Source organism: Dipteris shenzhenensis, chromosome 31 (genome assembly GCF_047967505.1).
Source record: "Dipteris shenzhenensis isolate YYH24624 ecotype China chromosome 31, Dip_SZ_1.0, whole genome shotgun sequence".
In the NCBI taxonomy this organism is placed as follows: Eukaryota; Viridiplantae; Streptophyta; class Polypodiopsida; order Gleicheniales; family Dipteridaceae; genus Dipteris; species Dipteris shenzhenensis.
This window is the reverse complement of record NC_141626.1, coordinates 30,950,405-30,976,134: the sequence shown is the minus strand read 5'-3', so window position 1 is coordinate 30,976,134 and position 25,730 is coordinate 30,950,405. Positions and strand designations below refer to the sequence as shown.

The 25,730-nt window shown below is 46.1% G+C and overlaps 1 protein-coding gene across 17 annotated transcripts in view; it reads right to left on the bottom strand.

The window, feature by feature from the left end:
• LOC147881334 (chromatin remodeling protein EBS-like) overlaps nucleotides 1-25,730 on the bottom strand; it is a 97,176-nt gene that overhangs the window by 8,771 nt on the left and 62,675 nt on the right. For 8 of the 17 annotated variants that reach the window (XR_015544012.1, XR_015544013.1, XR_015544014.1 and 5 more), the window contains exon 5: nucleotides 22,805-22,885. The exons of 6 other annotated variants lie outside the window; for them this stretch is intronic. Coding sequence is in view for 8 of the 11 variants with exons in the window: in XM_087402455.1 (XP_087258581.1) it covers nucleotides 22,805-22,885 (81 nt within the window). In the remaining 3 variants the exon portion in view is untranslated. The remainder of the gene's footprint in view (nucleotides 1-22,804; nucleotides 22,886-25,730) is intronic. 3 more of the 17 variants (XM_087402460.1, XM_087402461.1, XM_087402459.1) reach the window with 1 other exon arrangement.

The window sequence follows — 25,730 nt, the reverse complement described above, 5'->3', positions numbered from 1 at the left end:
AGTTCTTGATGTGAGGGCAGCTTGGATCAGCAACGAGAGCCGACATGGTGCCGCCAAGAGACGGACACAAAGACCACGCGCAAGACAAAGCGCGCCTAGAGTACATTCTATTGAGGCCCGACCTATCACAACTTTCCTCAGAGGGTACCAACAGAGATAAGGGGTCACTTTGGACATAGCTCAAAGAGTTCAGGGATTGAAGAGACCTCGTCCCCTAACATAGCATGAGACAAGTCGACAGACGCAAATCCGAGATATCTTCATAGCTCACCAGAGAGCCACCACCGTGCCAATCTTCCGTTTCTGAGTCCTATCTCTGAGATTGATTTGATTCAGTTTGTATTTGATTGAATGTGATTTTGCAAGAGCCATGGAGCTCAATATAGCAGCATAGATTAGTACTCAGCAAGGGCCCTAGCATGCCCTTTGCTCCAACCACTGAGGCTTATATGAGTCTTCTTTTTGTGCACTTTGTCCCATAGTCCCGAGGCCTCTCACGGACCTCTCTCTCTCTCTCTCTCTCTCTCTCTCTCTCTCTCTCTCTCATGCCATGTGGACTCCTCGACCCTCTGGCTTATCCAAATGTTGTAAGTCTTTTTGACATTTTGTACTTTGTCCCATAGACCCGTGAGGTCTCCTGCGGACGTTAATATGACTTTCTTTCTCTCTCTCTCTCTCTCTCTCTCTCTCTCTCTCTCTCTCTCACACACACAAACGTTTTCTAATAGGGGAGTTAGTGGCAAAGGCACAGATAGCCTACCCCAACCTACTGACTGAAATAGGTATGATACCTCTAGAAGTGTAGTGAAGGGAGGACAGATTTGGAGAAAGGGGGATAGAGAAGCAAAAGGGAGAGAGAGAGAGAGAGAGAGAGAGAGAGAGAGAGAGGGGAAGAGGGAGAGGAAAGGGTAGGAGAGAGAATGAGGTAGGAAAGAGAAGGAGAGATTGACAGGGAGTAGGGAAGAGAGAGGGAGAGTGAGTGAGCGTAGGCAGGAAGGAGGAAGGGAGAGTAGATAGGATTAGATGTCACATCAAAAAGTACATAGTAGGGGGTGGATGGAGACTTATATAGTCCCTCCACATTTTGCCCCTAAAGGGCCTCTAACTTGGCCTCTTTTTTCCCCTTCATTACAGCCATCCCTCCCATAAAATTTTGCCCTCAAAAATTCATATGCGGGCTGTTAAATAGGTGCAGCAAACAGCAAATAATAATCAGCCCAGTAGGAGATAGGGGTTGTCCTGGACAATGCTCTTTGGCTGCCATGAGTTCTCATCCTCAGGGAGTCCCTGCCACTTGATAAGATACTCAATGTAGACTTTGTTTCGAAGTACGTGATCCGTGAAACCCATGATGCGCTCCGAAACATAGAGTATGTGGCCCTCCTCATCCATAGGTGGTAGCTAAGGAAGGACTTGGACATGCTGTCTGATTTGTGGCTTCAGCAAGGACACATGCAAAACATTATGAATCCTAGAGGTCCTAGGTAGCTCCAACTCATACGCCACCTTACCAACTTTGCGGATGATCCTCTAGGAACCATAATACCGGTGAGCAAGCTTCATGTTGGTGTTACCCTTCAGCGGAGGCGTAAGTGCACATAATACCCTTCTTCAAAAGACAGATACCTCCTGTGTTCAACCGCATACTTCTTCTGCTTGGCTTGGGCATCCTGCATATTCTTTTTAGCCAATTGCAAAAGGGCATCCATACTCTCCAAGTCATTTCTTGCTTGCTGATTTTTCACAGCCATGTCTGCAACTAAAGATGGCATACCCACTGTGCATCCATACATAGCCTCGAACGGGCTCATGCCAATAGAGATGTGCTTGGTACAATTGTAACAAAATTCAGCAAGTGCTAACCACTTATCCCAAGACTTCTGTGTGTCATGACAGAAATGCCTCAAATACTCCTCCAGCCATTTGTTCACCCTTTCGACTGTCCATCCATCTCAGGGTGGTAAGCAGTGCTAGGTGTAAGAGAAAGACCCACTGCTGTAAATAATTCCTGCCAAAAGTGACCCATAAATTTTGCATCTCTGTCGCTGACAATCTCCCGAGGGAAACCATGATGCTTAAAAACATGCTCGATGAACTACCAAGCAACCTGTGATGCAGAATAACGGGTCTTAGTGGGTATGAAATGGGCCGACTTTGTCATTCTGTCAACCACCACAAAAATGCTATCCCATCCCCGCTCTATGGAAGGCAACCTTGTGATGAAATCCATAGCAATGTGAGTCCATTTGCCTTCTGGAATAGGTAATGACTGCAAGAGACCCGCGGGTAACCGGCTGTCCACTTTATTTTGCTTGCAAGGCAAACATTCACTGACAAATTTAACTACATCCCGCCACAAGCCATCCCAGATAAAGCTCTGTTTGACCTTTTCATATGTCTTAGTAATACCCGCATGTCCTGCCATAGGAGATGAGTGCATTTCCTGTAAGACCAGCAGTCAATACTTTGAATCTGGCACCAAATAAATTCTGTCCTTGCACCACAACAGCCCATTATGCAGCTTAAATTCAGCATGCCCCTCGCTCGATGGCCTCTCTAACTACACAAATATGGAAGCTGCCTTAGAATCCTGCATGTATTCTTCCTGAATACCATGAATCCACTCCTGGTAGAGGGTAGAAATGGCAGACAAACTGCAAGCCCACATATGGGATAAGGCATCTGCAACCACGTTTTCTTTCCCTTTTCTGTACTAGATGTCGAAATCATAAGACTGAAACTTAGCCAGCCACCTCTTCTTCTTCATTGACAAGTTGGGCTGCGTAAGGAAATACCTAAGTGTTCTATGATCTGTCTTAACCTTGATTTTGCGACCGTACAGGTAGTGGTGCCATTTTTCGAAAGCATGGAGGATAGCCAACATTTCCTGATCATACACATGATAATCTAGTTCCTTGGCATCCAATTTCCTGCTTTCAAAAGCAATTACCCCGTGTTCCTGTCTTAGCACAGCCCCTAATCCTTTGCCACTGGCCTCTGCCTCCACAATGAAAGTACCTGAAAAATCAGGGCATACCGACACAGGAGCATGAGTGAGGGTGAATCTCAGGTCTTTAAAGCTGCATTGTGCATCTGTAGACCACATAAAAGCATCCTCTTCAAAAGGTCTGTAAGAGGGGCTGCCCGCTTTGCGAATAAAGCGCCTGTAGAAGGAAGCAAGACCTAGAAATCCCCTCAACTGAGTAGGGTTGTGTGGCTGCGGCTAATCCTCAATGCATTTGACCTTTGCAGGATCCACTCGATGAGAGGGGGAGAGTAGTGAAAGAGAGCAAGAGAGTGAGAGTGAGAGAGAGTCACACTCTAGTGCGGGTGTGAAGAATGATGAGCCACACCACAAACTCACTTATGTTTTATTAGGATTAGCTTTACCCTATGACTGTCTTAAGACAGTCATAGGTGTCCTATCTTTTAATGAAGGGTTGGCAATGTGCCTTTACCCCAACAACCTCCCACCTAAAGGCCAATGTGCCTAAAGGGGAGAAAAGAATAAAAATTACAGCAATATACAGTTACTGTATACAAGACCATAAAGTAAGAATGGTCTCATCCTAATCCCATGATGTGGCGGCAATGTGCAAACCGCTCTGTAGGCAAGCTCTTACTGAGCAAATCTGCAGGATTATCATCAGTATGCACTTTCACAAGCTCAAGTCGCTTGTCTTCCAGTACCTCCCTGATGAAATGATATTTCACTTCTATGTGCTTGGTCTTTTGATGAAAGACCGGATTCTTTGCCAACATGATAGCACTCTGACTATCACAATGCAAAACTGGCATATCTCCTGTAATGCCCAAATCTCCCACCAGCCGAGTAAGCCATATTGCTTCCTTGCAAGCCTCAGTGGCTGCAACATATTCAGCTTATGTGGTTGACAGTGCAACGCATTTCTGCAACCGAGACACCCATGATATAGCACCTCCTGCAAATGTGAAAATATAACCGGTAGTAGACTTCCGGTTATCCGCATTCCTTGCATAGTCTGAATCTGTAAAACCATGCACCAATGCATCCTGCCTACCATAGCATATGCACAAGTCTTTGGTACCTTTGAGATACCTCAAGACACCTTTCACTGCTTCCCAATGCCGCTTGCCTGGATTTGCCATATACCTGCTGATGACTCCCACCGCAAAAGCAATATCTGGACGAGTGGCAACCATGGCATACATCAGAGATCCAACTGCAGATGCATACGGAACCTTGGCCATTTCAGCCTTATCATCATCTCATCTGGGGCTGTCCTTACTGCTGAGTTTTAAGTGTGGAGGCAACGGGGTACTAATGGACTTCCCCCCCTCCATTTTAAACCTCTGCAGTACTTTGTCAATGTACTCTTTCTGTGAAAAAAACAAAAGTCCCTTGGACCTGTCACGAGTAATACGCATGCCAAGAATATGATTTGCATCACCCAAGTCTTTCAAGTCAAAAGACTTATGCAGTTGTTTCTTCAAAGCACTAATCTCATGCTGAGATTTACTGGCAATAAGCATGTCATCCACATATAGAATGAGTAGCATCAAAGTGCCATCCTTTGCCCGTTTGGTGTACAAGCAATGATCGGTCTCACACCGATGATACCCTTGGGACTGCATGAAGGCATCAAACTTCTTGTACCATTCCCTTGGCGCCTGCTTGAGTCCATACAAGCTCCTCTTGAGCTTACACACAAGCTGTTCTTTCCCTTTAACAGCATATCCCTCTGGCTGACTCATATAGATCTCATCATGAAGATCTCCGTGAAGAAAAGCTGTCTTCACATCCATCTGACATAAATCCATGTCGTCATGAGCAACAAGAGCTAACACTGCTCTCAAAGTAGTCATCTTGACTACAGGGGAAAAAATCTCATCAAAGTCAATGCCCTTTTCCTGCTTAAATCCCTTGGCAACCAATCTGGCCTTATACCGAGGTAAAGCATTTGAATCCACTTTGACTTTGTAAACCCACTTGCATGGCAAAACCTTTCTGCCTGCAGGTAACTGCACCAAATCCCATGTATCATTCTGAAGTAGGGAGTCCATTTCTGACTGCATGGCTTTCTCCCACTTCTTTTTCTCTGTTCTTCCCATAGCTTCCTTGAAGCTAGAAGGCTCACCACAATCTGTCAGCATGATAAAATCAGCCACATTATTGGCTCCTGGAACAAACCTGTCAGGAGGCCGTTGTGCACGGGTGCTCCTAACAAAATGTTCCGGATTAGGCTGCTGTCCAGCCTGTTCTTCATGCATGACGGGTGGCTGTACCACCATATCTGGCTGTACTACAGCCCCATCTGTTGGCACATCCAGTGGTGCATCATTGGCAAAATTATCTGGCTGATTTTCAGCCTGTATACCCTCTTGAACAGGGTGATCTGCAGCAGCCTGCTGCTGCCTATAAATGGGCATTCTTTGCTGTCCAACATCATCATAAATAACCCTCCTGTATTCTACAGGTTGCACGGGTTCCTTGTGTACACTATCTTCTTTAAAGATGACATCATTGCTGCATATAATCTTCCGTTTAACGGGATCCCATAACCTGTACCCCATTTCACCTTCGTCACCATAACCCATAAAGATGCATCTGATAGACTTTGGATCCAGTTTGGTGCGTAGATCTTTGCGTACATGAGCAAAGCACTCGCAGCCAAATACACGTAAGTGCTTATATGAGGGTGGTTTGCCAGACCACACCTCCTCTGGCACTTTCAACTCCAAAGCCTTATTTGGTGACCTGTTAATAATGTGAACTGCTGTTTGCACGGCTTCTGCCCAAAAGCCATGGGGTAATGCAGCATAAGACAACATACATCGAACCTTCTCCTGAATAGTTCGATTCATCCGCTCACTTGCACCATTTTGAGATGCATTATGAGGGGCTGTGAGTTCCTGTTTGATGCCCTTAGCTTGGCAAAACTGCACAAAAGCATGTGACACATACTCACCCCCATTATCGGATATGAGGCATTTCAGCCTACGACCTGTCCGATTCTCAACCTGAGCGACAAACTTCTTGAAAGCATCTAAGGCATCTCCCTTATGCTTCAAGAAATAGACCCACACCTTACGTGTGGCATCATCAATGAAAATAATAAAATATTTTGCACCCCCTAGTGATAACTGTGGCATCTCACACAGATCAGTGTGCACTAGATCAAGTGGTGCTCTATTCTGAGGAGTTCTCCTCTTATGAGGAGTGACAGAGTGCTTGCCAAAAATACAATGATCACAAGTAGGCAAATCTGAGAAAGAGAGAGGCGGCAGATAACCCAAACGTGACAGTTCTTGCATTCCTTTAACAGACATGTGTCCCAACCGGCTATGCCACAATGAAACCTTTGGCAGCTCGGTTATGGCAACAACATGATTACCCACACTGGAAACATAAAGAGGGTACAAGGTATCACTTTTAAAACCCTCAGCCACTACAGTCTGGCCATCAGTAATCACCCATTTGGAATCCCCAAATGTGGTGTGGTAACCACTGTCATCCAATAAGCCAGTGCTAATCAGATTTTTCTTGATTTGCGGCACATGGCGAACACCATCAAGCATAAATGACTGTCCATCAGAAAATACTATCTGTATACTGCCAATCCCTGCAATCTGACATGCATAGTTGTTCCCAAGATGAACAACTCCATGAGTACCTGTGTAGGAAGTAAACCACTCCCTATGAGGAGTAACATGAAAAGAGGCACCTGAATCCAAGAGCCAGGTGTGCATGTCATGGCCATCAATAACCAAAGCATGTGCTATTACAGCAGAAGAGCATAGAACATCATGTATGTCACTGTCACTGTCCTCTGCTGCAACATTCACTGCATCCAAGTCATCTGCCTTGGCCTTGCCTTCGCCTTTGCTTGCATTTCCTGCATCCTTTGTTTCAGCCTTCTTGGCTTTCTGATCCCGTATGAACTTGAAGCACTTCGACTTCACATGTCCCTTCTTGCCACAATAAAAGCATTCAATGTCCTTTTTGCCACGAGACTGACTGCGGGATTTGGACTTACTAGCAGATCTCCCCTTCTGCTGAGTCCTGCCTCTATCCTGTACCTGCAAAGCATTTGAAGACTTGCTGCCCGCATTATTCTTCCTGCTCATCTCCTCCATAAGGAGAGAGCTCTCTACATCAGCATAAATAAGAGTGGCATTCGAGTTTGACAGGGTGGTCTTGAAAGTGTCCCAACTCTCGGGAAGGGTACACAGCAAGAAAGTAGCCTTGAACTCCTCATCAAGGTTCAACCCCTGTGCAATCAGCTGTGTAAAGATAGCATTGAACTCACTCAAGTGTGAGGTCATAGCTGTACCTTCCTTCATACGAAGATCGACCAGCTTCTTCAGCCAATAAACCTTACTGGCTGAGCTCTTTTGGGCATACAATTCTTCTAGTCTTTGCCATAGACCATAAGAGGTCTTTTCAGCCTGTACATTGAACACAAGAGTGTCTGAAATAGTGAGCATGATAGCTGCCCTCGCGGACAAATCAAGCTCTTCCCAGTCATCAGATGGCTTGACACCCTTCACCCTTATGGGCTTAGCAATCTTCTTTAACAGAAGTACATTCAAGCACTGTTCTGCCCATAATGCATAGTTGTGTGCTCCTTCCAGTTTCTTTATGTTCAGAATTGAAGAATCACCTCCCCCTGATGCCATATCAAATGAGGAAAGTACCTGACTCCCTGGAAGTGAAAAGACTGAATAAAAATTCTGATTTCTCAGAAAAAAAAACCTGCTCTATTCAAGAGCCAGAAGCACTCTCAATGGTGCTGTTTTTACTGTCAGCAAAATCTGCAGCAAAACAGTAAATGACCCTGCAAATAATGTACCTTCTGACAAACTGTTCTGAGCTCAAAGAGGCATAAAAACAGTAATTTCAGACTGCTGCTGCTGCTCAACAAGTGCTTAACAGTGCATAATCATCTGACAAAACCACCAACACTGCTGTAAACACTGCTGTACTGACTGTACTGATTACTTCTCCCACCTCAGATGAGGTATTGCACTGAGTTAAATTGCAGAAACCATTTGACAAACACCCCAAAAACAGTAAATGATCCTTCAGCCTGTCACAAAACCTGCAACAGTAAATGGGATAAATCCCAAGCAATCACCCTTATACCAAGGGGAGAAAAAGCATCTGAAGATCTCTGTCGGTAACCCAAGTGCTATCAAACAAAGTCTGGGCAAAAGCCCCTTGATCTGACATCTGAATCAAGTGGAGAACACCTCAACACTGAGGTAGCATACAATATGAAATCTCTCTGACACTTGTACCTGACAATGTGCAATGCATAGACTGCCCCTGTGTACTCAGTAACAACACAAATCACAAAGTACAAACACCAAGAAGAAAATCTTTTGAGCACTGTCAACGATGGGCAGTTAGGGACCGAGTAAACTCGATGCGCCCTGACCAAGCGTGGCTCAACTGAGATTTTCAAAGTGCGTACAAAGAATGTGACACTGAGATTTTCAAAGTGCGTACAAAGAATGTGACCTGCAACAAATGTCACCAAATGCACTGCGGAAACAAAGCAAATGTGTGCTCCCTGGCTACACACTGCCTCAAGGCATATACTACAAACACATCCAGGCAAAAGCCCTTTGAAGTGGTCACCCAAAACTGAGAATTGCACTCAGTAAATGCATAGAAGCTTCTGCAAAACAAGCATCTGACCTTCCTGAAAGACAAGTAACTGCGCAAACACCACTACTGTGGTACAAGTCACCTCAAGCGTGAGTGACACAAGAGTATCTGCTGTACCTCAACAAATGCACAGTATACAGCTGAAATGCTTCAGGAATGCATCAGAAATGCTTCATGTACTGCGCGTACATGCACAAAACAGAGTGCTTCAGCACTATTCCTCTTCCAACAAAAAGTGTGTCTGCTGTACTTTTCAGTACCTGCAAAGTACCTCCTGTACTTCTGTCCCTGCAGAGTACCTGTGTACTCTCTGTCCCTGTAGCAGACACGCTTCCCCCCAAAAAAGTCGAGTCTTTGCAGCAAAAACAAACGAGTCCTGCAGGTGAGTGAAGGAGACGCCCGTACACAGTTGTAAGGCACTCCGTACGACTGTACGGACAGTCCGTACGGCTGCCGTATGAGTAGCTGCGCACAGCAGCTATGCAGCTGCCTGATGCAGCGTCGAAATGCTGCGTACAGCAGCTGCTGTACAGCTGCAACCCGACGACGCCCGCGCCCGCGCAAAACCCTGCAGCCCGCGCCTTCACCCTGCAGCCCGCGCCCGCGCTGTCGCCCTGCAGGCGGAATGCGCCGCCGTCCCGTTCGCTGCCCTGCGCAGATCCGTCGAGATCCGTCCGTACGGTTGTACGGACGACGTACGGCCGTACGGATCTGTCCGTACGTCCGTACGGAAAGGATAGGCTAGGGAGAGGAGGCTAGGTAGGCAAGGGAGGCTAAGGTAGGCTCTGATACCAGTTGAGAGGGGGAGAGTAGTGAAAGAGAGCAAGAGAGTGAGAGCGAGAGAGAGTGACACTCTAGTGCGGGTGTGAAGAATGATGAGCCACACCACAAACTCACTTATGTTTTATTAGGATTAGGTTTACCCTATGACTGTCTTAAGACAGTCATAGGTGTCCTATCTTTTAATGAAGGGTTGGCAATGTGCCTTTACCCCAACACTCGAATGCCATCCTTGCTCACAATGTGACCAAGATACTCAACCTCTTGTGCCATAAAAGTGCATTTGTTGGCTTTAGCATAAAGCTGATGCAACCTCAAAATTCCCAGCACTTGCTTGACATGTCTGATGTGCTCCTGCTTATGCTTGCTGTAAATGAGGATGTCATCAAAAAATACCAGCACATATTCAGAAAGGAGAGGCTGCAAAATCTTGTTCATGAGTGCCTGGAACGTAGCTGGTGCATTGGTCAATCCAAAAGGCATCACCTTGAACTCATACAGTCCCCTCTCTGTGCGAAGGGCTATCTTGTGCTCATCCCCAGCTTTCATTCTAATCTGATGATAGCCGGACCTCAAATCAATCTTAGTGAAAAACTGAGCACCCTTGAGTTCTTCCAACAGGTCATCTATCCTAGGAATTGGAAACCTGTTTTTGATGGTGACCTTATTCAAGTCTCTGTAGTCAATGCACATACGGTAAGAGCCATCCTTCTTTTTTACCAGGAGCACAGGGGATGCAAAAGAAGAAGTGCTATGAGTGATGAAACTCTTCTGAAGTAAGTCCCTCACTTGAGTTGCCACTTCTTCCCGTTCTACCTTAGAGAGTCGGTATGGGACCTTATTGATTGGCTTACTGCGAGGTTCCAGGACTATGACATGATCTACATCTCTTCTCGGAGGCAACTGTTATGGCAAAGCAGCAAACACATCTGCAAACTCTGAGAGCAATCTCTGCATATCACAATCATCAACACGGGGAGTGCCACCCTCTTTAGTTATTGACACATTTAATGTATGGCGCTGCCCCTCTTGAGCTCTTTGGCCAACTGCCTTGCTGAAATGACCTGCAATTTAGGAGCTACAATACAATGCAATGTAACTGATCCATCCCTATGGACAAAGCTGAGTGTTAAGGCATTGAAATCCATGCTGATTTTGCCCAATGATTGCAACCAATCACAGCCCAGGACAACATCTATTGGGCCCATGTCAAGTGCCAAGAGATCACCTGCAAATGTATAGTCATCAAAGAACTTAATCCTTGCATCTTGGCAACAACATCTACTGATCATATGCTGTCCATTGGCCACTTCTACTCTCAGCCCATGGTCTATCTCAGTAGCAATCAGTCCCACCCTCTGTAAGGTCTTGCAATCAACAAAACTGTGGGTGCTACCGTTGTCCACCAACACATGCACAATCCTGCCATTAATCATCCCTGTTAATTTGATAGTATCAACACTTTTGGCACCCATCAGGGCATGCATGGAAATAGTATAAAGTGTTGGCTGGGCATCCCAATAAACCTCATCCTCGTTCACAGGAGCATTACCACCTGCATCCTCACGTGCATAAAAAGGTATCGCATCGTGATGCTCCACAGAAAAGAGTGTTGGCTGTAGGCCTCTCATGCCACCAAAGGGCAGAATCTCATACGATAATGCGAAGCATGAGTGTCATGCGCAGTAGCACCACCCGGATCAAAAGGAAAGTTAGTGCCCTTCATGGCTCCAGTGTAAGAGCCTCATCTGCATCATGTGTATTTGCCATCTCATCCTGAGACGTATCCAAAGAACCTAGGGCATCAAACAATTCCTCGTCATCTGAGAGGTCAATGATCATGCTGAGCTTGGCAATACCACTGTTGCGCATCTTGCAAACAATCCTGTGCTCAGGAGTCCATTACTCGCCACATTTAAAAATAAGTTGGCCTTCTTTCTGTTGTCCATTATTGCCCGTGTATGCTGTTTTATCTCAGGCTCCTCATTTCCAGCAGTAGGCTTGCCTCCAGGCTTGGCATCAGGATACCTGTAAGGCCTAACATACGGCATCTTACTACCTGAGATAGTAGGAAAGCGAGGAAATGGTGTTGCTGCAGATTTCTTGTCAGTCCACTCAGCAAACTTAGGATTCGACTTAGCGTCATACCCCGTAGCATGTGAGCTGCCCATGGCATTTCTATGCTTGCCAGCATATTTAGGCTCAAATACTTCTGCAAGCTGAGCTGCCCTCTCAATTGTTTGAGGGTTGTGTGCCTTCACATTTGCAACGAGAGAAGAATTTAACCCATGGATGAAATGCAACAGCTTTCCCTTTTCAGATACGTCCTGCACAAATAGGGAAAGCCTCCAAAAGCGCTACAAGTACACTTGGACCGTACCGGTCTATGACAAGGCATAAAATTCAGCCAAGTATTGATCCAATACAAGTGGAGATACAAATGCAGTGACCATCAATTCTTTGAAACCCCTCCAAGTTGTTGGTTTCTGAGGCAAATCACTCATGTATTGCCACCATGTGTGGGCATAGTCCTGCATATGCATACCTGCAAAAATGATGCACTCCTCCTCAGACTTGGGGTAGAAGCAGAAATAGTCTTCCAACTTCGTGAGCCACTCCTCCAAGTCATTGGGAGTGCGTGTGTCCCCTTTAAACTTATGCACTCTGAGTTTGTCCTTGATATCCTTGGCTGCATAATTCTTGTGTGTGTAACCTCCAGAACTGCAGGCATCATCATGCTTGAGGTTCACATAATCGAAGAAGGGCATCTCAAGTTTGATGGCCTCAGGTAGGGCCTTATATGAACGCAAAGAATCTGCCAACATGTCATCAAAAGTGGCTTGCTGCCCACCACCAACCCCCTGCTAGGTAGAAGCCGCTACCATTTGATGCACTGGTTGCGTCTGGCTATATGTGCTTGCTGGCGAAGTGATAGGTGCATGAACCCCACGCTGGGTCTCTCTGCCAAATGCATCTCTCCAAAATGATGTCATACCAAAGGGCTGAGAAGAGGACTGACCTCTCTCCCACGGGTGTGGGCTGCCATATAAACCCAAGCCAACTCCATGCATACTCGCCGGTGCGGTGAAAGGAGCACTAGCCGGATGCGCACCAACGGGTCGGCCCAAAGGAGACGGCTCAGCCTACATCGATGCAGAAAGTTGAGAGCCAAAAGATGGCCTGACATCCTACAAGAATGCTCTATGGCACAAAAAATGCATCTATGTCCAGATAATCCCCAAGCGGGGTACATGCAAAAGTCTAGAAGACTGATGCTCATAGGCACAACGGGCATCTGCCATAAAACCCCTGTGTGGAGGAGACAAAACATCCTGACTGTTTGAATGGTCCCCTTGCTGGGGTGCGGGTTGCTTACCCCTATCCTGCATAGCAATGGCAAAGATGATCTGTTAACCAATCTGATGTCCCATTTGAACAAGAGTGGTATCCTACATAGCCATGGTTGTGGTAAGCTGCTGGCTGGACTCCTGTCCTATCTGGTAGAAAGCACCCTGGAGCATAGAGAAAAGGGCATCCAAAAACTCCATCTGCACTGCCTACACTTCCCGGGATGCACGAGTGAGAGGCTGAGTGGAAGGAACCTCTCCACCACCAGTGGATGTAACCACAGTGGCAGGCACTTGCTCATACTAAGCAACCTCATCAATGTCATGCGATATATCTTGAGGGACACGCTTCGGTGCCATGGTGACTGGCCCTGGAGAGAGGAGCTCAAATGTAGGCAAGGAGAAATGGATAACAAAACCCTACGTAATGAGCACCTGAGATAATGCGTGGAAACACAAAAATGTCGATGGAGAGGCTCGGAAGAAGGGTCATCGAAGAAGCTTCGAAAACGGGATCCAAATGAGCCCAAATAGGGCTATGGAAAGCCCCTAAAAGAGGCTTGAATTATGAGTTTTTGCCCCCCCCCCCCCTCTTTTTTTTTGTGTTGGAAAGGGGTCCTAAGTCACCTAGGACTTAGGACTATTAAGACAGTGTCTTAGACCAATCTAACCCAACGTTTAACCTTAGTTAGTACTAACCTAACCTAGATCCAAACTAACTAAACCTAACCTAACCAAACTAGCCAAACCTAACCTGACCCAACTAACCCTGACTACTGAACCTTAGGAAAGAAGAAACGCTAAGGTTTTTTTGCAGGGTAAATGGCGATGGCACAGCACGGCATAGCGATGGCAACAGAGCGCAGCGTAGCGGGGCGATGTGTGTTAACCAGTAAAATCTTGCAGGGGATGGTCGGGAAGCTGGAGCAACGACGATGGGGAGCAGATTGCTATAAGCAGGGACGACGGGGGAGCTGAAGCAGCGACGACGGGGGAGATGAAGCAGAGCTAGAATGCTACACAGACTGTTGAGGCTCAAACTTGCAACACAAGCTGCTGGGCAGCAACGTAGTCATGTGATACAAGCGCCTATCTATGTTGCTCCTAGATTTCATTGATGGCGCACGTCGCCATGTTGTTTGCTTGTTGGCAGCCCACGCTTGTTTGCAATGGTCACGCTTCCTTGACGTAGCTTGCCTGAGACGTGCTAGTATTTCCCTTCAGCCTGAAGCGCTGGCAAACCACGATTGATAGCAAAACTCAGCGAGGGTGAGGTGCCAGCAGCTTGGGCTCTGATACCAATGTAGTGAAGGGGGGTAGGACAGATTTGGAGAAAGGGGGATAGAGAAGCAGAAGGGAGAGAGAGAGAGAGAGAGAGAGAGAGAGAGAGAGAGAGAGAGGAAGAGAAAGAGGAGAGGGAAGGGTAGGAGAGAGAGAATGAGGTAGGAAAGAGAGGGAGAGATTGAGAGGGAGTAGGGAAGGGAGAGGGAGGGTGAGTGAGCGTAGGCAGGAAGGAGGAAGGGAGAGTAGATAGGATTAGATGTCACATCAGAAAGTACATAGTAGGGGGTGGATGGAGACTTATATAGTCCCTCCACATTTTTCCCCTAAAGGACCTCTAACTTGGCCTCTTTTTTCCCCTTCATTACAGGAAGGGGAAGCATTACATCAATTCACGGCTTACCTCAACAACCTTGAGAAGATGGATGCCAATAGGATACCACGCAAGGCAATGGAAGCTACACAAATCATGGGATGGCACAAAGATGCTATGAAGTGGATGGAATCATGGGGTATAACAGCTGCTGAAATACCACAAGATGCATGCGAAATCAGAGCGATAGTGACGCAAAGAAAGCTACAAAAACTATGGCAAAATCCGGGATAAAATGCAGTTCTACAAACAGCAGATCAACTCGATCGAAAGTTATGGAATTCAGAAATACCTTGGGGAAGACAAAAGACAGCTAATCTACAAAATCAGAACTAGTTGACATGATCTCGAGGTGGACAGGGGTAGTGGGCAAGACCCAGGATCGAACAGACCTGCAAAGTCTGCCCAACACGATGTACTCCTCATATGTAGAGCCTACGCTCACATCAGAGAAGAATATGAGGGCAATAGAAACAGTTTGAAAAATTTGTTGGAGCAACCAGCCAAAACGCTAGGGAGTTACTCAAAGGAGGTTTTGGAACATCGTAACAAGGTACTAGTACACGAGCTAGCCCAACATGTACTCAAAGCATAAAAGGTGGTAACATTGGAGCAGCCAGCTAAAAAGCTAGGGAGTTACTTGAAGGAGGTTTTAGAACATCGTAATAAGGCACTGGGACTAGCACACGTGCTAGCCCAACCTGTACTCAATGCATAAAAGGTTGTAATATTTTCTTTCACTAGATGCAAGGGATCACTATTGGTTGATAGTGATTGCCAGTCCCATTGATCCTGAAGGGTCTCACAGCAGACTTTAATACAACCACATCACATCACATCATCTCTCTCTCTCTCTCTCTCTCTCTCTCTCTCTCTCTCTCTCTCTCTCTCTATATATATATATATAGTAAGAGAGCAGCAAAACATAGTAAGTAACAAGAAGATTTTACGCATTGGAGGATTGCAAGACAACTATCTTAGCTGTTTTGGAATGGAAGAGGAAGAAGTAACAAGAAGATTTTACGCATTGGAGGATTGCAAGACAACTATCTTAGCTGTTTTGGAATGGAAGAGGAAGAGGAACACATTGATGAGAGCAAGATCATTCAACTCAAGAAGGCAGTACCACAAGTCGATTGGGATGAGAATGACATAAGCTTCATCACTCGAAAGGGTAACCAGGCACAAATTTACTTCAAAGAAAAAAAGCTCAAGGGTCAAGATCCTTAGACAAACCAACAAGCTGAAAGGTACTATGATTTGGATATATGAAGAGCTCACTATGACCCAATTCAAACAACGGGCAAATGAACTCATCAAAGTGAAAGAAGGAAGCAAGGGAGGTAAATGGGCAGTCTACCGAGATGCACAAGCACTGATAAGAGATTTCAAACCTAAACCCAAAGACTCTCAATCTTGAAGTGATGTTATTCAAATCACTCTTACATAATACCTGAATGTAGTTATGTTATGCTATTATAATAATATGGGGCTTAGTTGTTGCACTCCCCCACAAACTCTCAGTCTCTAACTGATGTTGTAGTTTTGAGGTGCGCGAGGTCTTCCGAGGACGTTAATCTCTCTCTCTCTCTCTCTCTCTCTCTCTCTCTCTCTCTCTCTCTCCTGCATCATCATCACAGGTCTCCTCTCTAGTAGCCTCACCATTGGCCCCACCGGCCATGGCTCCACAATACTTTCCCCTCGTATCACCTCTACCTCTCAATCAGCCACCCTTCACCACCTCGTCCGGCCTCGCTACTCCTACATACCACTCCCCCGCCCGGATCATGTTGTCCCACCCTCATTACAACCTCAGCAGCCCACCTTCATTCCAACCCCTCTCGAGATCCAGTTCCCACCTGAACCAGGACATCTTAGGCCCCCACCAGATGCTTGGGACTCTCTATTGGCTGAGATACACAGCATCCGAGCACGTCAAGCAGAGCTGACACATTACACCCAGGAGTAGGCCCGATACACCCAGGAGCAAGCCCGCATTATACACGAGCAGGGCACCCTTATCCAGGGACTCAGGCACGACATCACACAACTTCGAGAGGAGCTCGGGACCCTCAAAGCAGCGCCTGGAGGGACCCCAGTCACAGAGATGGAGGCACAAATAGCCACGATACAATCGGCTATAGTAGAGACGACTAGATGGGTGGACGTGGCGAAACGGGAGCCCGCAAAGGCAACCGTTTCAGCCGCCATACAAGAGCAGCAACAGAGGGCTTCGAAGGCCCTCAACATCCGGATACAAGGGATCACGCGAGACAGCACCAGCACCACTATGACGCCAATGGAGGAGGCGATCACCTTTGTGACCACTACCATGGGGATCCCCGACCATGGCATAGAGGGAGCATGGCATGTTGGGAGAGATCCCAACCGAGAGCAGCCCCTAGTCATTCGCTTCAGAGATTCACATGCTCGACTAGCGATAGTCCGACGCCGAGCCGCTCTACGAGAGCATCCCACCCTGTCCATGAACGAGGATTTGACACCACTACAGATTGAGGAGCGCCGAGTTCTTCTGCAACAACGAGATGTTACCCGCAAGGAGGGGAAATGGGCATGGTCCGAGATGGTAGGTTGTTGACCGGCACCCGTCGGGCTCCCACCCGTATCCCCTAGGGGGACGGGCCTATGAGACTCAGGTTTCCGAGACCCTAGATTGCACCATTTGGAACTGTATTGGTACCTTATGGTCAGACCTAGGGAACTTCCCGAAGTCTTATACAAGACGAGACATAGTCTTTTACATGGAGACACACCAGAGCCCAGAGCATCCACTACCGATAGTCCGTGGCTACACATGGGAGTCAGCCTTCACGGATGAGACAAGGGATACAAGAGGAGTCCAAGGTCAGGCGGGGTCGCAGTATTGTACAGGTCTTCTCTCGCTGGAGCCATCTCCATTGAGAGGAAGGACGCACACTCCCGATTCATGTGGATCTGGATCTGACACACAGACACCCGTGACCTTTTCATAGCAATATGCTTCTTCCCACCAAACACATCCCACTTCGCCAGAGTGGCGCGAGAGGAGGGTGAGACATCGCCATATGCACCCTTACATCAGGATATCCCAAACATTTCAGCCCGCAGAGCAAATCTCCTTGTTGGGACTTCAACGCCAAGACAAGCATGCGCCACGCACCACTCCTGGACTTCCAAGACGACTCTATCATGCTACCAGACATGGACCTAGACGGAGCAGGTATGACTAGGACCTCATCGGACCGACACGGGCCTCTTACACCATATGGACATGCGCTCCTTGATCTGGGCAGGATGCATGATCTCATCATCTACAACGGGCTTGACCTATGACCCTCCTCAGGTGGCTTTACTTGCTTCCCACACGGAGGGGGCACTAGTGTAGTAGATTACATCATGGGATCCCCTACCTTCACTTCATGTATCACCAACTTCACCGTAGCAACACTCCCTCCAGGAGCTGATCACACATACCTATTCTTCACTATCGCCACCTCACGCTTAGCCACACCACACACACTACATAGAAAGCACGACACCTACCACGACATACACTTTGATCACAGCCTCTCACCGGCCTACTCTGGACGCCTAAACAGACTCCTAACCTACATCGATCACATACCACTCATAGAGGACCATGCTTCCCTGATTAGTTGCACACTCCACAAGGCTGCCCTCCAAATCTTTCCCCACACCACACGGTCCACTAGACCACCACCTCTTGGTTCTATACCCTGCAACAATTGGTACAATGCGGAGTGCAAGGCTTATCGCCGACATCTCCGACTTGAAACCAAATGTCACCTCCCAAACACACCAGACACGGTACGCAAGTACCGACGTCTCATACGTCGAAAGAAGCAAGCGTTTCTTCGTCGAAATGAGGAGGAGCTGCTGCACATCTTGTACAGCAACAACTGGCAGAGATTCCTTGAGCGTAGGTCTCCATCACCCCTCACCGACACGAGAGTCTGGCACACGTATGCACACCATCTTTATGATGTCCCACACCAGCCCACTCCAGAACTCATACACACGTCGCCCCACCACTTGCATGTTGTTCACCAGAGGGGGAGTCAAGGACGCGACATTGAAACTGCACAATGGCCGAGCTAAGGATCACGAGGGGCTATGCACTAAGTTTATCGCATATGGGATCGACATGTTAGCCCCGATCCTAGCAAAGCTATTCAATGATGCTGTTTGCCTTGGCTTCCCCCGCACTTGAACACTCAACACCATCACCCCCATCCACAAGGCAGGGGATCCCATGGACCCGAGTAACTACAGGACTATCATGATTGGACATGTGATGTCCAAGATCTATGCAGCTGTATTGGATGCGTCGGTCAACTTGTTCGCAGAGATGAGAGGGCTCAGAGCAGAGGGTCAAGCCGCTTTCAAGCGAGACCATGGGACTATGGATCACATACTCACACTTAGGAGTGTCATTGAGGAGGCCAGATCATGGAAGGAGATGGTATATTGCTGCTTTGTGGATTTCCGCAAAGCCTTTGACACAGTACCTCGAGCTCGTCTCATCGCACGACTACAGACACTGGGATTTGATCAAGAGATCATCTGGGCAGTCATGGCACTGTATGAGAGAGTCCTTAGGCCGAGTTCGAACAGGCGCAGGTTGGACAGATGACATCTTGAGTACCATAGGAGTCAAACAGGATTGTCCCTTATCACCGACCCTGTTTGGCCTCTACATCGATGAGCTTGAGACTTTCATGGGGACGTTTGGAGGGACCGGTTGCTCACTTGTCGGGATCATCATCAGGATTCTTCTTTATGCAGATGACGTGGTACTCTTGTCGTCCACACCCGAGGGGCTCCAGTGACACCTGGATGCACTGCAGGCTTTTTGTTTATCCCATGATTTGGGGGTCAACCTTGGCAAGACCAAGGTCATGATCTTTAACACCTCTCGAGCAAACATGCAACGGAAGCGGTTTACTTTTACTTTCGGTGGGTCACCAGTTGAGATCATATCCTCATACACTTACTTGGGGGTCATCTTCTCCGGCCCGATCTTCACGATGAGACCAGCGATGCAGACCAGACTGAGCAGGGGATACCTCACTGGCTCGGCTAGAGAGACAATGCTTCCACTCCCACTTCCACGACCCTCAGACCAAGGCTCTTCTCTTCGACTCCTTGGTGCGACCAGCCGGTATGTATGGCAACCCTTGTTGGGGGCTTGACATGTCAGAGATAGAGTGGACATGGGTGGAGCGCCTGCAGATCCTCATGCTCTCACGGATGATCCAGGGGAAACCGTCTATACCACATCACATCATTCAGGCCGAGTTTGGTGCTTCTCCACTCCAGCTAGATGGAGCCTTTCAGACCATTATATATCTACACCAGGTTAGATCATATGGGGATTGCACATCAGGGAGACAGAGGTTGCCAGTGACTACCACATGCAGATAATATCTTGCCAAATAGCAACCAGAGTGGCCGCCAGTGGAACACGATATCCTCCCATCACTAGGCTGCAACGCGCAACCCAAATGATCCATGCCATGATACTAGCCACTATCTCCCACACACCATCAATCATAGGCCATGAGACCTCCTATAATAAAGGGGGAAAAGGGGCAATTTAGAGGACCTTTAGAGGCCTCTTAGGTGGGAAATGTGGAGGGACTATATAAGTTGACCACTGACATCTAATCCTATCTACTCTCCCACCTCCTTACTCCTTCATGCTCCCTATGCTCTCTCACCTTCTCTCCTCCTTCCTCCTTCATGCTCCCTACGCTCTCTCACCTTCTCTCCTCCCTACTCTCTCACTCTCTCTCTCTTCTCCCCCATCTCTCTCTCCCTTCTCCTATTCCATCCCCCTTCCTCCAAACCTGCCCTTCCCCCTTTTCTACATTGGTATCAAAGCTCCGCTCTCACACACCTTTGCTTCACTCCTTCACTCTTCATCTCGGATTCTAATAGTTGCTACGCTAACATTTGATCAATAGAGTGACTGCAATCAGCATCACCTATAGAGTTGCATCGACGACCCTTTTCTAGCCACGAACGTAGAACTTTGGGTATACGTTGCAAGGCATGTCCGGGCCTATTCAGCAAGCAACTACAAGCTCCAAGGAGCCCTCTTGCTACTAGCATCATCAATGAACAAATCTCGTGCCTCGGACCTCTACAAACAATAAACGAAGACATGAACAGTGGGTGAAATCCTAAACGCCCAAGCATCGCTCAAGCCTGCATCCCGCCCAAGCTTGGCATCGCTCAGAACCCGTCGCTCACGTCTTCAGGCCGTAGCCCGTTAGCTATCGCCACTGTGATCGTAGCTCTGGTTGCAAACTTGCAACAGTCGGCCAAATTGACACCCGCGATGATTTTCGCCATCGCTTGCCATGACGTCGCTGTCCGCTCTGTTTTCCACGCCTCCAAAACCTTAGATTAAGGTCTTGATTAGATCTAAGGATAGTTTGACTTAGGTTAGTAGGTCTAGCTACTTAGGTGGGATTAATTAGGTTAAGTTTAGTTAGTTAGGTTTGGGTTAGTCTGTTAGGTCTAGTTAGATGGGGTTAGTTAGATTTGTGAGCTTAAGCTAACTAGGGTTAGTACGAGTGATGGTTAGGTTAGATTCTACTAACTTAGTGTCCTAATTGTCCTAGGTTAGTGTACTAATTGTCATAGGCAACTGAGGAATTCCCCCCCCCCCCAAAAAAAGGGAAAATTTTTTAAAATTTCCACTCTCTTTTTAAGAGTCTTTCACAAGCCTGTTCGACTCCATTTTAAAGAATCTTCATCGATTATCCTCTTGAGCTTCGCCATCAGACTTTTTTGAGGTTCTTCACAATTTATCAAGTACTCATTACAGCAGGGTTTTGTTGACTCCTCCTGCTCCGAGTACATTTCATCTCCTTGCTTGCATTCGAGCTTCTCTCTCCCAGACAATTACCATGTCACCCAAGCGTGCTCCTCGATTACATTACATGATAGCGATGAGGCTGCTCAACATGAGCAATCGCCTTCCACAGTGGGTGCATCCACTGGTGGTACACAGATCCCTACAACCCCGACTCTCTCTCCTACATCTCAAGAAGCGCAAGCAATGCAGAGACACTTCTTGGATACCCTTGCTTCTATGCTCCAAGGTGCTTTCCGTCAGATGGGACAGGAGTTCAACCAACAGCTTACCATGGCTATGGCTATGCAGGATACAGCTCTTGCCCAGATGGGACAACAACTAGAGCTACAGATCGGCCAAGCAATGCAAGACAAGGGCAAGCAGCCCGCACCCCAGCACAAGGACCACTCAAACAATCAAGATGTTTTGTCTGCTCCACGCAGGGGTTTTACAGGGCAGATGCCTGCCGTGCCTATGAGCATTAGTCTTATGGACCGTTGCATGTACCCCAACATGGGGATTATTGGGACTTGGATGTCTGATCCCAAGACATTAAAAAGAACAAAGAAAAGAAACTATTTCTTGCTTTTCTTCGCTACGATGGTGACATAGATTAGCATCGCTTACTTCATCTCAAAGGAGATTCAACTTCACAAAACGCCAATTAAGCCATTGCTTAAACTTACCTGACTAGTGCCTATGAGAGTAAATTCATGTACTCACATGCAACTTCACACTCATTGTGTATCTTGAAAACTTACCATCCATGGTTCAATGAGCAGAGTTCATAGCTTTCAAAAGTATTGGAATTGTACCAGTAGACAAATTACACATTCTTTTATTTAGCACTTTACATGCCTTCATTGTAAAGCCTTATCAGCATCGCTTACTTCATCTCAAAGGAGATTCAACTTCACAAAACGCCAATTAAGGCATTGCTTAAACTTACCCGACTAAGTGCCTATGAGAGTAAATTCATAAACTCACATGCAACTTCACACTCATTGTGTATCTTGAAAACTTACCATCCATAATTCAATGAGCAGAGTTCATAGCTTTCAAAAGTATTAGAATTCTACCAGTAGACAAATTACACATTCTTTTATTTAGCACTTTACATGCCTTCATTGTAAAGCCTTATCAAATATTTTTCTGACGTTTGTGTACACTTTAAAGACTTGTAAAGCATTCTAGACTATTTCTCAACATTTATTGTCATATCAAGCCTTGGAATTGATTAGATACATTGCAATCTCTATTTTCACTAACAGTTTCCAGCGTGCGCAGGCAATATGTCACAATTGAAATATCAATCTTACTCAATGTAAAGTACAGCTAGTATATATTACCTATTATCTAGTATTTTAACAAGCTCTTCAATTACTTTATTTTTATATCATGTCTACATTTAGCCACCTTAATCTAGAGGCATCAGCTAAGATAACTCTAATTTTATTACATAAGGTATCAGATGGAGACCATACTTGTTTACAAGGTAAGTGAGAGTATGTAGATGGATCTTCACCTAGAGCATCTAGTGGCCGCACTGCAGACCCTGCCATTACCTAAGCACAAGCAGAATGGGATAAGGACAAGTATGTATCTCACTTGATCAAGCAAAACATTCAAGATGTCATGCTTGGATAGCTCAACACCACCAAGACATCAAAGGAAGCATGAGATATGTTATCAACTCTTTATGAGTCAAAGAACACTCTCAGAATTATGATACTCAGACATCAAATCAATCAAAATTTTTGCAATAGCAATGAATCTGGTCATGCCTATATACTCAGAATTAAAGACTAAAACAATCAACTTGCAACAACAAGAGAGACTAGGAAGCCCCCCACAGAGATGGTTCAAGTCATCCTCAATGAACTAGATGAGAAATATGAGAATCGAACCCAAAGTATTGTCAATCAAAGGCTAGTTCCATGAATAATCGGTGTTACTTGATGAGGAACTCAAAACTCAAATCTTTCAGATAAGGAAAGGCCAATCCACTGTGCAAGCATACACAGTCTCACACAAAGGCAGAGACGGAGCATCTCAAAAAAATGCACATCAACATCAGCATTTGCAAAGAGCGGCATCAAGATCCATATCCAAGAGGAAATTGATTTCATAAATAAAAATTTCAAGCAAGAGAGACTTCATCCACCACTATGTCAAACATACAATATAAGTACTGAGAGCAGAGACAAAGCAATTTAAGGAAGTAAACAGCAATATCAACACTCACATCCAAGAGAAAACCATTTAAATAGAGGAAATGTTTAAGTATGAGAATTGCATCCACCAATATATCAAACATACAGTGCAACTATTATCACGAGTTTGGATATTACGAAAGAGATTGCCACAAGAAGCAATATCATCAAAAATGTTAATCCAACTCCAACAATAATTAAGAAAATTTTCACAGAAGAGAAAGTTATCGTGGTCGACATCAAAGTCATCCTTATTATGCCAATAAACCCGACACAATGTATCTTGAATTGATTGTGATTCCAAGGCACAATGAAGTGATCAAGTTGACCATGCAAATCGGGATCCATGGTACATTGATGGTAGTGTATCATCACATCAAGAATAGTTTACAAAGATCAAATCATTGACGGGATCCGCAGACAAAACACCGAGTCTCGTTTAAGATAACGACAGTCCTTATAATTAAATTTATAGTATGAAAGAATCGGTGGAAGATAAACCTTACACTTTCAAACTCAACAAGAATCTTGTGTCAATTGAACAAATAACAAAACTGTCACGGGGGCGTGAAATTCTAAGTACTTTAATGTACTACAAGACTGTGACAACTTTGGTTTTAAAAGTCCAAGCGTGGGCTTAATAATGTGTAATTAAACGCGGCATGGTGCCTAGCACATATGCGTAATTAATCCCTAAGCCCAAAGGCATTCCAAGGAATTAAAAGAGTGGTTGTTGGAAAATGATAACATGGCATTTTTAATGGGCCCCCTAGAGGGCCATGTACCTTCAGTGGCCCCCCTAGAGTTCCAGGTGGCTCTAGTGCCTTCTACATGCTCCTTTGCCATTCTTGGACCTTCTCGGGCGTTCTAAACTTCACATGTGTGGTTTTCTCTCTCATCTTCTCCCTTTGTTGAGATTTTGGACTGATTTTTCAGCCTCCTTTAGTTGAATTTCGTTTTTCTTCATAACTCCTGACCCATTTGGATTCCTCGACTTCCGTTTGGTCTCCCTTTGTTGAGATTTTGGACTGATTTTTCAGCCTCCTTTAGTTGAATTTCGTTTTTCTTCATAACTCCTGACCCATTTGGATTCCTCGACTTCCGTTTGGCCCAATGGCTTTCCCTTTGTCTTCTCTTCGCAGTGATATGCTTTTCCCTCCGTGCATTTCGTAGAATGGCCTGAACTGAGCACTTCTTTTGCTGGTCCAATTTGCAAAAGTGGCTTTTTCTGGACCTTTTTGCTTCTACAACCTCCTCGGCCTCTCCTCTTGCAAAGCTACAGCTTTCTATTGAATTTCGAGTGGTCCCACGCGCTGGTTGACTGGTTTTTCTCAGTTTTGGAGGACTTTCCGGTGATGAAACTTCTCCAAAACCTTCTCAATGCATTCCTCTCTGAAGCACGCTTCTTTTGAGCCCAAGAACTCCCACTTCTTCGCGACAAAAGTGCTTCTTTTTGCATTTTTCAGTGGAATTCTTGCTGGTCGGCTCTTGTAAATGCTCTTTCTTCATGCCGTTGCACTCCTCTTTGCCTGAAAATGCAATTGGGCATTGGCTACTATGTCCTCTTGGCGATTGAGGACTTAATTCGAGTTGTCAGGGGTTGGTGAGTTGTGATTTTGCTGCTGCAATTTCTTTTTGCCATAAGCTATTGATTGGCCTCATGTGCCGCCTCTTTCTTGGTTCACAGGTGCCCAGGCAATGCTACATGAGTCATTCTTTGGTTGGGTACTTTGCTGATTTTATTTTGGAGCTTTGAAAATCTTCGTGAATGCCATCTGGAAACCACTGAAAGAGAGTGCAGCTAGGGTGCAGTGTGAATGCATCTGGACAGGCAATGGAATTACACTCAAAAAAGAGAATGCCTTTGAATTAAGCCTATGGGTTTAGTGCACTTATGTGATGGTGTTCTATGCTTGAAAGCATTGCGAAGGCTCAATGAATCGGGGCTGCGTGCTCACCTGCAGGGAAGGTCTCCCAGATGCAACTTGTAATCATTTCACTGTGAAATATAAAGAAATACCAAAAGGGACACCACAGTGTTTGGGGCCAATCGGGTGCACTTGTTTATGTTTGTTGAGTAGGGGCATTCTAGCCTCCATCCCTTTTTCAGTGGTTTTGTTTGTGAACAAATGGGTAAATGCCAAATGGTGATCATGCAATGGTTAATGGTTGTGATATATGCTTTACAGCATATAAA